This window comes from Asparagus officinalis, chromosome 9 (assembly GCF_001876935.1).
Source record: "Asparagus officinalis chromosome 9, Aspof.V1, whole genome shotgun sequence".
NCBI classification, from domain to species: Eukaryota; Viridiplantae; Streptophyta; class Magnoliopsida; order Asparagales; family Asparagaceae; genus Asparagus; species Asparagus officinalis.
In genome coordinates this window covers 63,416,116-63,430,051 of record NC_033802.1, presented here as the reverse complement: position 1 = coordinate 63,430,051, position 13,936 = coordinate 63,416,116, and the positions used below count along the sequence as shown (strand labels likewise).

Here is a 13,936-nt window from a genome sequence, read left to right as displayed (position 1 = left end):
GGCTGAGGGTTTGCCAAAAATCCTATAAATACAAGAGTTATTGACGCACCAGCTTTATTAATTGGTCTCGTGACTCAAAGATCCGACAACTTCAGGACGAGATCTATACCTACAGATGAATCAGCTTTAATAGTTGGTCCTGCAGCCCCGACATTTGGGACTGTCATGCTCCAATGCCTTAAGAGTTTAAACTGTGTAGACTCCAGCAAACGTATGAGTATAAATTGTGTTAACGCCGGTCAACGCGTTACAACAAAGCCCAATATCGGACAACGCGTTACAGTAAAGTTCAATGTCGGCCAACGCATCGATAATTAATTCCAGGTCAAAGGATGATTCTAGGGAGTTTAATCACATTCAGATACCAATTCCAGACAAAGATGATCAGGTCAACGTTAACTCAATGACACGAGCTAAGTTCGGAAACTTACGTAGCAACTTTAGTTCAAGATTTCAACAACGGTCAGATGATAAACGCAGTATCGGAAGAACTTCATCTATTCGACAAAATACTGAATAGACTGAAGGCTGAAGCAATCAAGAATTAAGGCAATTCACATGTCCTTTTATGCGATCTCCTCAACGAAATATTGAAGAGATTGAAGATAGGGCATGTCTTATCCAAAGCATTCCAGACTTTTCTATAAAAGAATGAGTCTGAAATACTTTGGAGGGGGTATCTGTAGGCGTCAAAAATTACCTATGGGTTCCCGTACGCAGCTCGAGACGAAATGTAGACGATAAGCGTCATCAATCAAGTCAGGAAAGGATTATCCGGCCCCGTGAAAGCTAACGAATATACAAAGTGAGTCATTGGAGTGTACAAGTCAACGGAATGACGAAATGCGCAATACAAGTCCGGAGAAGTCAGAAAGTGTCAAACACCTCAAAGTGACCCGCACAAAGAATTGATATTTTGACCATGAGACAATTCGAATCTGGAAAAATTCAAAGGATAAACGTTGAAGGTCTCTTCGTTAGATTTCTAACGCATCTTGAATCATCTTATTCCGAGGTTGGATGAGTGAGTTAAGGCTACTACAATACCGCGCTACAGTAACCGCGTACCCGTGCTACAGTAGCCACGGGTCACCAATTGGTGATCTGCGCTACAGTAACCGCGGGTCACCCCGTTCTATAGTAACCGCGAGCCACCTCTTGGTGACCCGCGACCGTGCCGGTCACCATGATCTGTCCCGCGTCCAGAACTGTCCATGACATCCAAAACGTGTTTTTTGCTGTTTTCACGGGATTTCTTCTGTTCCAGAGGTTTTCAACTACCTAGATATCATCTCCAAACGTGGTTACACGGTTGTCAACTGAGGATAAGGTCAAATCCATCGTTCTTATCCGAAAATTCCCCAACCGAAATCTATAAATACAGGCCTAGGGGCTCATTTCACAGGGGCAATTTATTATTAAGAGGACGATGTGTTGCTGGATTGAGGAGTCAAGAAGCACGAATTTACAGCGAAAGCAAGTCAGATCCCGGCGAACTTCAGCACAAAGAGGAAGGCTTTCGAAGGATCTGAACCCGTATTTACCCTCGTCCGTTCCTTGAGATTAGGCTTGGTCTTAATCTCGAGAAGAGCTACTGATTTCGCTTGGTCGATGTCAGTAATTCAAGCGAATACTTCCTTAGTGAAATAGGAGCTCTGTCAATTTTCTGTCAACCGAATCCGATCCGTAGGCGGTCCACGGATAAACCCCGACACAAGCAAAGATCTCACTCAAGCAAAGACTAATAAATAGGATCTGTGTTGTTTGAAGGAGATTGTAATTTTTATTTTTATTGTGTAAAGGTCTTATAAAAAGACAAATCTTTTTTGAACTTGTTGTAATGATTAAAGTTGTAACGAGTTATACAATAAAGAAAACAATTTCTGACTCAAACAGTGACTAGTAGGTGGAGGTGAGCTGCCCGCTCTCCTCCATTATATATATATACACACACACGTGTGTGTGCTGAATATGCAAAGAGCAACGTACATCTTTCTCCAAATTTGAAAAAAAAATTGAACTAATTCTATGTATTTAATCTCTCTTATTTGATTCATTTGTAAGAGAATATGACCATAAATATGCAATATGACAATATAAACACAAAGCATTTGCCGAATAAATTACACTTTATTATCTGAGACTTATCTGAGACTTACAAATTTGGCCTAAAACTCACGTTCTTAGCTCATCAAAGGCACACATTCTGCATGCCACACAACTTCTTCAACGTAATGAATGCTCGTGAATTGACGTACAAAAAAGAGAGAACAAATACATAACCACGCTTCAAAAGAATCCCACTGTTATCGAAGAATATATCAGAATGCCTCAGGCAATGGCCTGCCAGCGAGAAAAGCTCTGAGAAGCCCGAGAGCTCTTGTAGGCTGCGAGAATGGAACTTCATGAGATGCTCCTCTTACAGTAGCAAAGGAAAGCATGTCTCCATAAACTTGAGTCCATCCACCAACCTGTATACCTTAAGCACTTATCAATGCTACTCAAAGCACAAAGCATAATGCACGGGAACAAAAGATATAATATATAAGAGGATATTACATATGAGCTAGATGAGGGTGGTGAGGTTAACTTACCCATATGTTTCTAGCAGCATGACTCCACCACTAATCTATCCGTTGATAGCTCGTTCACTAAAATGAGCTGTCACCTTACACTCACTATTTCCTATTTATAATAGACTCGTACAACTCTCCATTGTCTGTGTCATGACATCACTAAAAATCCCTTCGTCACCCAATATCATAATATTTCTCTATTATTTGTACTCACTCGACGAAGGGTTTAAAACTCGTCGTTATTATATGCACATTAATGACGGGCAACTGGTCCCTTCACTAATTTTGGTCGTTAAATAGCAGATTTCTTGTAGTGCATGGGACAAACCCAAACTACTACAACTCAACATATGCAGATCATAGCTACTTTGGATGTATATCATGTCAACGATACTGCGGACAAGGCTGTGGAGAGGCAATCAATCCCTCTTTACTTTACATATACATGTACGTATAAATCCTTGGCCTTTTATATTTACACATATTTATTATCTTTTCTTTTTGTAGAAAACTTATAATTTCTTTTGCCTTTCATAAACCACAATGTCATGGATGCTTAATCATGTGGGCTCTAATCTTATTGTTGGTAAGGTATGGTTTATAATTTTTTGGGGGGAAAAGAAAAAGAGAAAATCTCTACTGTAAAATTACAACTTTATCCTCTCAACTACATTATTCAACCCCCACTTTCCTCTTTATACTCAGTATCGATATGAGTAAGGAACAAAGTCTCGGGTTTTGATTTAGTTACCTGTTTCCCCTCGAACCAAACTCTGTAAGGAACTGTCGTGTTCATTCCTAGTTCCTTTGCCAGTCTCTGAACCAGTGTTCTGCTACCCGTTAAAGGTATAACTGAGTCTTGATCACCACTAAAACACAACCAAATTCACATAAAGAATTAGGTTGTGAAGATTAAGTTTGAAATTAGAACTTTTCATTGTCATTGCTATTTTTACCTGTAAACCAAAACTGGGATCCCAGACTTAACCAGGGAACCTACAACTGAGATTGTTGGTATCTCCAAGTTGAGGAAATTGTATTCAAGTACACTGGAGGGGGAAAAAAGGAAGACTATAATTTCAATAATTAGGGAAAAAATGAATAAATTAATTTAATTGAAGTTACTTAAACTTCCGCATTCATAATAGTGAAATAGCCAGTTATACAAATCTAAATGGAATTAAAAAGAGAAACAACTTTTGAAGAATGTACTAATCATTACGCTGAATAGTTTTGGTGAAATTTCTAAATTTAAAAAGAACTCACTAATTGTAATTTGTGAAAGGTAGCCAGAATATCTATTCATTTCGGGAAGTGAATGTTGAAGTATGGGATATCAATATTACATGATTTACTGATTAGTGATCCATTATTCTCTCAGTTGATCACTGACCATATTGCAATGCTTACAATTTTTGACATGTTAAAGGTTTCGGCAAAATGGAAAACTAAAAGTAAAATTAGATCATGACATTCAGGCAAGAAAAACACATCTTTATGAACTACACATGCCTGTTAACTTGAAAAAGAATAATTACATGAAATTTGAAAGAGTTTTACCGTAGATACAGAAGTTTTCCATGCCATGAATTTAAAGAATGGGGCAGAAGGATATCATGAATTGGCATTAACAAGGATATAATTGAATCTGGGTAATCAACAAACCTGTTCATTAAAGAACATGCTATGGTGTTTTTTTATTTCGCGGTGCATGAATATTATATTTGAACATCCTAGATGCTTAGATTTAATAAATCCTACAGTTAATGAAAAAGACTATAAAAGTAAAATGTTATAATGAGATTAGTCTTCCGTATAGTATCTTGTCACAAACTTTCTACAAAATGCAAATCGTAAGAGATGTGGTGGTTGTTAGTTTTGAAATGAATTATAACCATGCACATATTAGTAAAAGGTTGTGAGCTATTGTCAATGTGGCAATGATCACAATGTCCCTTCACTGGTAAAAACAGAAACCTTAAAATATGGGTAATTACTAGGATCTAAAAGTATAAGAATCAACTGCTCCAATATGGGATTCAATTCATGGGAGTATTCTAAACTATATTTCAGATTACATACAAATGAAAAATTTGCCACAATTACCTACTACAAACCGTCCACTGTGACACTCCTCTAAGTTTAGCATGTAGAGCTTTTTGCACATCTTTGCGGTTGAGATAGTCAATCGTCTCATCTTCCACACAAACATCTATTCTCTCTGAAACATGCTACAAAAAACAAACAAACAAACAAACAAACAAACAAGCAAAAACAAAACTATCATTAAAAGCAAACATCTTCAACTTATCTCTTTCAATCACAAATCTCAGACTTAAACTTACTTGAGGACTTAGAGCCAAGGATTGTGAGAGCATCGATGAGATACAAACATCTAAGGTAACATCATACTTATCGACGAAGCTGCTTGTTTCTTTAGTCACTTGGTTCACCACTTTTTCACATGTAGGACTAAGAGAGTCTCGGTAATACTCTCCAATGTATCGAGAGTAGTTGCATGCTGAAGTGAAAATGTGGTATGTTGAGTCTGATATCAACCCATGAGACCATAAAAACTCAGCTCTTGAGTTGAAGTCGGTGGCAAACTCAAGAACAGGATTGCCCAACTGTAAATTTCACCAACAATAAGTACTTTTAAAGTTCAGATGAAGGTCATTCAACCGAATTCTAGAGAACAAGTGTCCACAGAAAATTCTGTTTCCATTGCATAAAAATTATAATTATCTGACTATAATTGACAAAATAAACCAAAAGATTTGAATTCAAAGAGTGAGTCTCTCACACTCTTAGCAAAAAGAAACTGGCACTTTTGGTATTGAAATTGCCCTGGAGAAAATTGTCAACATCTAGAATTACTCACAGCAATTCCTTTAAGATTGAAGATCTTTTCTCTCTTGTTGAATTGAACCATGAGATCAGCAAGCTGAGGGATGTAGTGTCCTGCATAGCTCTCCCCAGCAATATAGAGATCCCTATGCTTATACTGAGGGAATTTCTCGAGCCAGCGGCGGGCAAAGACTAGATTGTCCCTGGCTTAAAAATCAAACCAAATAAACTCTTCAGAAATTCAAAATGTATTAAAATTCAACGCTAAATAACTAAACTCCATTAAATTTTGAGAATCTACCAGTCATCTTATCATCAACCTCAGCATAATAGGAGTCATTAGAGGAGTAAGAGAACCCAACTCCTGCTGGTGTCTCCAAATACAGCATATTGGCTTCTGTAGGATCACAAACAGAATCTTATAAAAGAAATCTTTTTTTTTTAAGAAAATTAAGAATCAAAAGTATTGCACATACCTTTATTCCAACTGAATTCATTTCTCACTAGAATTTTCCCACTGGGTCTAAAAGGTCCATTCTCTGAAAATGCCCCAACCCCAACTGAAGAACAACCGGGTCCTTTTCAAAATTCAAGCCAAAAAAAAAAAAAAAAACCAAAGTTAGACAAAAAACCAGCCCATTTGAGGAAAAGTGATAAAGACTGGATCTTTTACCTCCGTTCAACCACAGGACGAGAGGCTTTGAGGATGGGTCGGCCTCAGCTTCAGCAAAGTAGTAGAAGAGAGACCTCCGCTTCATCTTGTCGACTGTGATGTAGCCTGAGTACTGCTGGAAGCTCACCTGAGGCTGACCGGGGAGCTTGGCGATCTTGTCTTCCGCCATTGAGGAGCAGAGATGGAGGAGAGCTGCAGCGGCGGCCATGGCCATGGCCGCGGACCTCCATGCTGCGGGCTTCATTGTTTTCTCACTGAGGAGTACTATGATTTCTTTCTCTTTCTATTCTTTTTTGTTTGTTCCCCCTCTGAGCTAATTACTGTAGAACTAAAGCATGAGGAGCAGTGGCGGGGGGCCTGTGTAGGGGCCACAGGGGCCTTGGCCCCACTCTGGAAAAGAAGAAATTTTCTAAATAAACTAATCTATATTTAAAAAAAAAAAATAGACCGACTTGAGTAATCCGGTTTCTAAATAGTCGGGATTGCCAATCCCGACTATTTAGTACATAGAATGTAAATGTGTAGAGTTAATGTATGGAATATGAACGGTCGTGTATAATAAGTTTATATAAACCCATGAGTGGGAGAATTTGATATGAATAAAAAAAGAAAAGAAAACAAAAGCACCAAATTCTTTATCTTCTTCTACATCTCTCTCTCTCTAATTCTCTATCATACTAGCTTTAGACAAAGTTTTCTTCACTACTCAGTGCAAAATTACAACAAATTCTTGGGTTCGCCACTGATGAGGAGATTTGGCAAGCGCAAAGCATGCAAAGTAGTTGTATTTGGACAAGCTCTACTGCAAATAAGAATTTTGTTACAATATAATGTTATTTTGGACAGCCTGCAGTTTTGGTTGTATTCGGACAAGTTACGTTGCCAGCAATACCTTGATTACAAAATAGAAGAAATTTTCATTTTAAACTCAATCCAATTTTTATTTTTAAAAACCGACCCACTCCCGTTTTAATTACCAAAATCGACCCATTTCGTGGTCACGTTAGTAACGTGGTCACGAAGCGGGTCGATTTTTTTTAAATAGGTTGCTAAATAGTAGGGGTTGCCAACCCCGACTATTTAGCAAATGTACAAGCTAAATTAGTCGGGGTTCACAACCCTGATATATTTAGCATAGATTTTTTCGAAATGGTCAGGGTTCCCAACCCCGACCATTTCATTTTATTCTCTCCAGCCACACGTGTGAGTCTCTCCATCCAAATTCAATGGAAGCTGAACGCGTGAGCCCGCAAATTGGGCCCTGAGACTAATTTAGTGTTCAAAATCGTCTGCGGCCTCGTCATCTACAAGGTTTGCCGGCTACGGCGGTGACACCGACGACATCCCAGTTCTTGAATTTTAATTGTAGGTGAATTAGATTTTGATGGAGGATTATTGTTTTTTTATATGAAGGGAAGTGACAAAGCAGTTGATAATTCTGGAGCTGAATGCAATCCATAATTTAGGAACAAGATGAAAGGGGAAGTAAAGCAATTAGCATCAATCATCAAATGAAATGGTCAGGGTTGGGAACCCCGGCCATTTCGAAAAAATCTGTGCCAAATATGTCGGGGTTGCGAACCCCGACTAATTTAGCTTGTACATTTGCTAAATAGTCGGGGTTGACAACCCCTACTATTTAGCAATCTGTTTAAAAAAATCGACCCGCTTCGTGGTCACGTTGCTGACGTGGCCACGAAATGGGTCGATTTTGGTAATTAAAACGGGAGTAGGTCGGTTTTTAAAAATAAAAATTAGATTGGGTTTAAAATAAAATTTTCTTCTTACAAAATAATAAAGCTCTCTGTTAAAATTTGAGAGTCTCAGTTCTCTTTTTTCTCCAATTGGTCAGAGAATTGGTGGGGAAATAATTCCTCCCACATGCAAGCGAAACCGCAGCAGTGAGGCACGAGGGGGTTGTCAGGAATAGACCATCTTTTTTTCCTCCTTATTTTTGTCTGCCCTATAAAGAAACTATCTGAGCAAAGAGTTTGATTAATGGTTGATGAGAGTTTATCAAGTATTTAGGAGAGTTGAAGCGTTAATATGGTAACACGAATCTCAAGGAATTTTATAGCCATCTGATTGAAGAAGTGTTTCTTACATAATCAAATGAGAAAAGTCCGGGTTGGTTTTGTCGATGACTTGTGAGAATTTATCTAAATATTCTTTAAGAGGAGGCATCATGATAACACAGATCTCAAGAACTTATGGGGACCACATTTAGAAGGTTAATTATGATCTTAAATATTGAAGCGGTTTGAATGCTTATCATGAATAGCATCAGATATAGAGGCGATTTTAGGAAAAAGCTGTAAAAAAAACTAACAATTTGACAGTTTTTATTCTTTTTTGTCTCTTCAAAATACCCGATCTAAACAGCCCCTTAGCACGGCGGAGTTGAAACTAGTAAAACAGTGATTCAATTTTTTTTTACAAACAAGATTCTTCCAAAAAAAAAGTGAGACCGGATCAAGCCTAATCTCATTTTAAGAGCTTATTAACCAACCTTAACGAACTATACATAACCAACTTTGGAGGTTAACTCTCTACGTGCCTTTCGCCTTGCTAAAAGAAAATATATTGATTTTTTTATAAAGGAGATGATAAATAAATAGTATTAATATTCTTGATAGATTCTTTGGGCACCCGTTTAATTACAATAAAAAAATCTTAAGGCTATACATGCAGATACATAAGCTTTAGGATAACTTGTGTAATTAGACCACGCTCCGAAGTATCAGAATGCAACTGGCCCTGCTTAAAGTCAGATGAATGTTATAGTATTTTGCAAATTATACATGCATTAAGTTTACATTTATGACAAATTTTTAAAATAGACCTTTTCAAAGATAAAATTGTCAATTTCGACCTACTCGCAAAATATTTGCCAAAATCGACCTAGTTTAAAATACGTCAGTAAAACTAGGTCGATTTTGATAATAAAAAATGTTTTCGAACTTCATGGGATTGACAATCCCATGAATTTAATTGTGTATTAAACTCCCTAGGATTCCCAATCCCATTGGCCCCGTTTGGTACGCGGGAATGGGGTGGAATGGAATGTCATTCCCACTTCTCATTCCCTCATACCAAACAAAACTAGTTTTTAGATGTTGGAATGATCATTCTTATGGAATGGCTATTCTCACTTTTTGTGGGAATGAGCATTCCATGTGAAAAGATAGGGAATGATCATTCTCATTCAATGGGAGAATCAAATTAGTTAGGTTTTTTTTTTCAATTATACCCCTATTAATAATAAGAATTAATTTAAAAATCATGGCTTTTGACTACGTATTCTCATTTTCTCCCTGTTTTTTTAGGCTCCACCGAAACAAAAAGGCCTCCTTTCTATTCATCGCCCCTGAAATCGATGTATTCTCATTCTTTATATTTTTTTGGACCTATGAAAGATGTAATAATCTTTTATTTATTTTTATTTAATTTTTTAAGACTAAGAAATAGTGAGAATTGTTTAAAAAATATAAACGAAACATACACCTAATCGATAACATGCGCATTAGTATAACACATACCTAGATTAATATAACATATGCATAAATAAAAATTTTTAGTTATTATCATTAATGTTTATTTTTATCTTATTAAAAATCTATGTTGTTATAAGGGCATTATTAGAAAATAAGATTATATTCTCACTTGTGAACTAGTGATACCAAACATGGGAATGAGAATTAGATTTTCATTCTAGCTTCATTCTACAAACGCACCCAAACAAGAGAATGGGAATGACCATTCCATTCTCACATACATTCCATTCAATTCCTTCTTCCATTCTATTCTCACTTGACTTCATTCCCACGTACCAAACGAGGCGATAGAGTTTTACAAAAAATTCAAAATCAACCTAGTTTCAACCAACGCTGCGGAAACTAGGTCTTATTTGATAAATATACCGGGACTAGTTTTTTTTTATAAGAATAGGTCTAATTCAAAATTTTGTCCTTACATTTAAGGGCATACCAGAAAACTCCCAAGTTTTACCAAGCACTACTGAAAAAGGTTTCAAACACAAAGGTTACATGCTTTAAAAGCTGAAGGCCTTGCTTTCATCCATCCTTTCATGTTGAAGATTGAAACAAGTGTTATCTTGCACATAATTTTCTCAGGCCAACAACCTCATATATCTATTTCTCAGGCCAACAACCTCTTATTAACATAACAGACTACAAGTAGTCTCTGCATTATCTTTGATTGATTGTCTTATGTTCAAAGCTCATTAACTCCTGATATGTTTTTTTTTTCCCAACATGCGCGGCCACATCATTGTTTCATATAATATATATATATATATATTTTTGGATCTTCTTGTTTGGACTCTTGTGGAGAAAGCTAAGGGAAAGTTTTCTCCTTTTTCAGTTTGCTCCCCTCCTAACTTTTTCACAAATTATTATTGCTAGTGAAGAAAAAGCCACTTGCCTTTATATTATTTAGTAACACCCGCCAAAGATTTTTTGCCTGACAGTAGTCCCCTCGTATCCTTTCACAAACCAAAAGAGGCGTACTCTGCTGGACTGTTAACCTCTACCTGAAATTATTTTTAGTGGATAAGACGTTTGTACTAATCTCCTCCTTAAGTGTTTTAATGTGTGCAGTAATTTGTTATGATGTTCATCCTTTGTGGGTTTCATGTGATGGAATCGAATTGGTGAGGCCTCTTTCGTTTTCCTTTTTTTCTTCTTTGCTTCTCTCTCTCTCTCTCTCTCTCTCTCTCTTATGTGCGTTGTTGTTGGCTGTTGTTGGCGCTTTATTGAGTTAGTGCAGATGAACTTTCAATTTAAGTCCCACCGCTGAGAGCAGCTCATTATGTAATAGGAGGGGGACACCTCACTTGTCCCCCATATTGGTTTCATATTTTGAATCCCTGTAACAAAGCTCTTTAAAAAAAGCAGAGTGGTTGATTTATTAGGGCCTACTTCTTAACGATAGCTTACATAGTATAGCTAACTTATGAGAGTCTTATGCATGTCGGTTCAGTTGGCCATCAAAAGAATTCTGCGTACATAATAGCTCACATTATCTATCACGATATTATGGTTGACCTGTGGACCCTAAAGTCTAGTTAGCTGAACATGATTCTGTTTATGTCTGAAGACTTGCATGAGATATGGGTACCATGCTCTTAAATCAGTACATCATTTTTCCTTTTTTTTTTTTCTGATGCGGTGAGATAACAGAACTGATAGTACTCATAGATGCAGTATATTTGAGTCTATAAACCTGACATTTTATTACACTCCCTTGAAAAATTTAAAAAAAAGGTGCAGTTACACTGATAACAGGCCAACTGATTCAAAATAAATAAAATTTCCACAAGTATAATCCCAATGTTACGAATACAAATTCAAACTCAACCTCAAAAATAAACACAAAAACCAGTCTTTTTTTAAAAAAAACAAGAAACTCAACAATCAGGGGCTGGAACTCCTGCTCTATGTATCTTCTCCTACCCAATTCTAAGAATTCATAAACCATTGTCAAGATTACATAAAGCTCGCATCAGAATATACCTTTTGTACACAGGAAGAAAGTGGTGTTTCCCTATAAAATTTTGTCGATCTCATGGCTTGAGGGTGGATGAATTAGAAGTGTGAAGATCTGTAGATGATTCTCTGTGTTTGATGTCGATGGTGGATATGTTGATAAATAAACAAAAGCTTTGCCTCTGCAATTCTTAGTCGTGATTCGTAGGAGATGCTAGCTCAATTTCTCTGCGGGATGCTTCCCACAATTGCTGTTCAATTCCAAGCTTCCTCAATTCTAACACCCCTCTTTCAACTGAAATAAAAGAAGCATTGATTTGTTAAATTTTGGACTCTACAAGATTGATAATGTCGACGGGAGTACTTAGAAGCACATAAGTTGCACTTAGCAGATGTAAATCATAATGCTAAATTTTCCATGAGAAAATTGTTAAGTATCAAACACTGACTCTTTCCACTGCAATAAAAATAAACAAACAGGTCGGATAGCCACTTAAATAAAAAAGCGCAAGTCGACGGGTTCTGAGATAAGTGTATATCATGAAAAAGTAAAAGTTAATTACGGATAATAATAAAAAAACAGTTAATTATGGAACATGAGTATTGAAAAACAGAACTTACCATCTACAGCATCATGAGAAGTCGGTGACTGGCCAATGTGGCTAATCCAAAATTGTAACCGCTCCTCAGCAATATCATCCTCCACACCATGATTTTTGGCTCGTCTCCAGAAATAGGTAAGCCACGCCTGCAGAGAGTATATGTATTCCATAATTCAATGTAATTATGATAAGTTTGAAGTTTAAATGGAACCGATATGGAACCACAGAAAAGTGAGAGAAGCAGCTATCCAAAATGATGCAGAACAATCACAAGATTATCATTAACATGTCACAATTTTAGAGTAGCGACTGTCCCAAGTTGCTTGGACCAAGAGGCTTCATTTTTATGTTTCACCTGACGCTTGCAGTATGCATGCTTTAAAAAAGGAAATTTCCATATTTTTATGTTTTCTATCATGAAAGAACTCTTTGACAACTGGCGTGCCAAATTTCTAACATCACAATCTAATTGATAACCATTTGTTGTCGTCTAAATGTACTCACAACAGATTTAGGAAATGGGCAAGGCAGAATAGAAAAAACTAATTTAACAAAAAGGGTTTTGCATATTTACCCCTCAAATCTTCCATATTTGCAAAATTGCCCTCTGAATCTTGGTATTTGCAAAATTACCACTCACTTCCTTAACACTGGAAATTATGCCACAAACAGTTAACAATGTTAACTTTTAGTCATTTTAAAGCAAAACTTACCTTTTTAACCCTCATCCATCTAACGAACCCCATCCAAATCAGAACCCTATTCTCAAGAACCTTACCCATGCACCTTTCCATTGAATTCTACCTTACCCTAGTTCACTCAGAAGAGAAACTTTGAAGGCCACTCAGCAACTTCTCTCTTAAAATCGAAGCACCATGGAAGAGTTCTTTCATTGCTGCCTTTGAATGTGATTAGAAGAGGGATTGAAGCTAAAGGCAAGTCAAAGAGGATGAATATAGATCAACTTCCTGATGTCGAAGCTGGCCAAACATCAAGTAGAGTTTCTCTCTTTTGTATAAGCTTAAGAGTTTTTTTAAGATGGATTCATTTTGAATAAGCGTGGAGCTTTTGAGTACAAATTTTGGTTTTGTATAATCTTAAGAGTTTTTTTAAGATGGATTCATTTTGAATAAGCGTGGAGCTTTTGAGTACAAATTTTGGTTTTATTTTTGTTGACAATGTCCTGATTTTTTCAGCCATGATCACTTTGTTTGCTGTGATCTTTATTTTTGGGTTTTCTTGTGCAGCATATGCTCCTCACTAAAGAAATTGAAAGGTTTGTCGTCTTCAATATACAAACTGCAAGTAGTACTCATGTGATCCTGAAGTTAGGGATAGTTGTGTAGACTTTAATTATAAAATTCTAATTCTTTTTTTTTGGGGGTATTTAGTGATAAATAAGATTATAAAGCTTACGTTTTGTGAAAAAGATATTCAATTTGCATTAACACTAAAGAAGTATGTTGGATATTTGTGAAAATTTCCCATGACCAACGGGAATATCCTAGATCCACAGCTCATTTAGGATGGGAGATCCATGGCTGATCCTTACAAAAGAATTAAAGCAGAAAGAATGTTGCAGGAGGTAAAGAGAGATGGCTTGGATTACTTGGATTTAAATAGAGGCAATAGACTTTTTTTCACTAGTTTTAGGAAATAGTTGATTAGTAAATGGGTAAATTAGTCATTTTATAATGCCTAACAGAGATTAAGGGCATATTCCCTGTATAT

At 36.6% G+C, this 13,936-nt stretch overlaps 2 protein-coding genes across 2 annotated transcripts in view; both read right to left on the bottom strand.

Moving 5' to 3' along the window:
* On the bottom strand, positions 2,111 to 6,396 carry LOC109824150 (serine carboxypeptidase-like 45). The gene is made up of 9 exons (XM_020390680.1): positions 6,097 to 6,396; positions 5,900 to 6,001; positions 5,725 to 5,820; positions 5,458 to 5,630; positions 4,922 to 5,203; positions 4,683 to 4,807; positions 3,533 to 3,625; positions 3,328 to 3,445; positions 2,111 to 2,471 (listed from the first exon to the last, which is right to left on the bottom strand). The coding sequence occupies exons 1-9, from the start codon at positions 6,338 to 6,340 to the stop codon at positions 2,322 to 2,324; spliced, it is 1,383 nt and encodes a 460-aa protein (XP_020246269.1). The 5' UTR covers positions 6,341 to 6,396; the 3' UTR covers positions 2,111 to 2,321.
* The window catches only part of LOC109824446 (coiled-coil domain-containing protein SCD2-like), a 5,079-nt gene continuing 2,530 nt past the window's right edge, over positions 11,388 to 13,936 (bottom strand). The window contains exons 4-5 of the mRNA XM_020391047.1: positions 12,225 to 12,351; positions 11,388 to 11,898 (exon numbers count right to left, since the gene is read on the bottom strand). Of these exons, the coding sequence (XP_020246636.1) occupies positions 11,795 to 11,898; positions 12,225 to 12,351 (231 nt within the window). The 3' untranslated portion in view covers positions 11,388 to 11,794. The remainder of the gene's footprint in view (positions 11,899 to 12,224; positions 12,352 to 13,936) is intronic.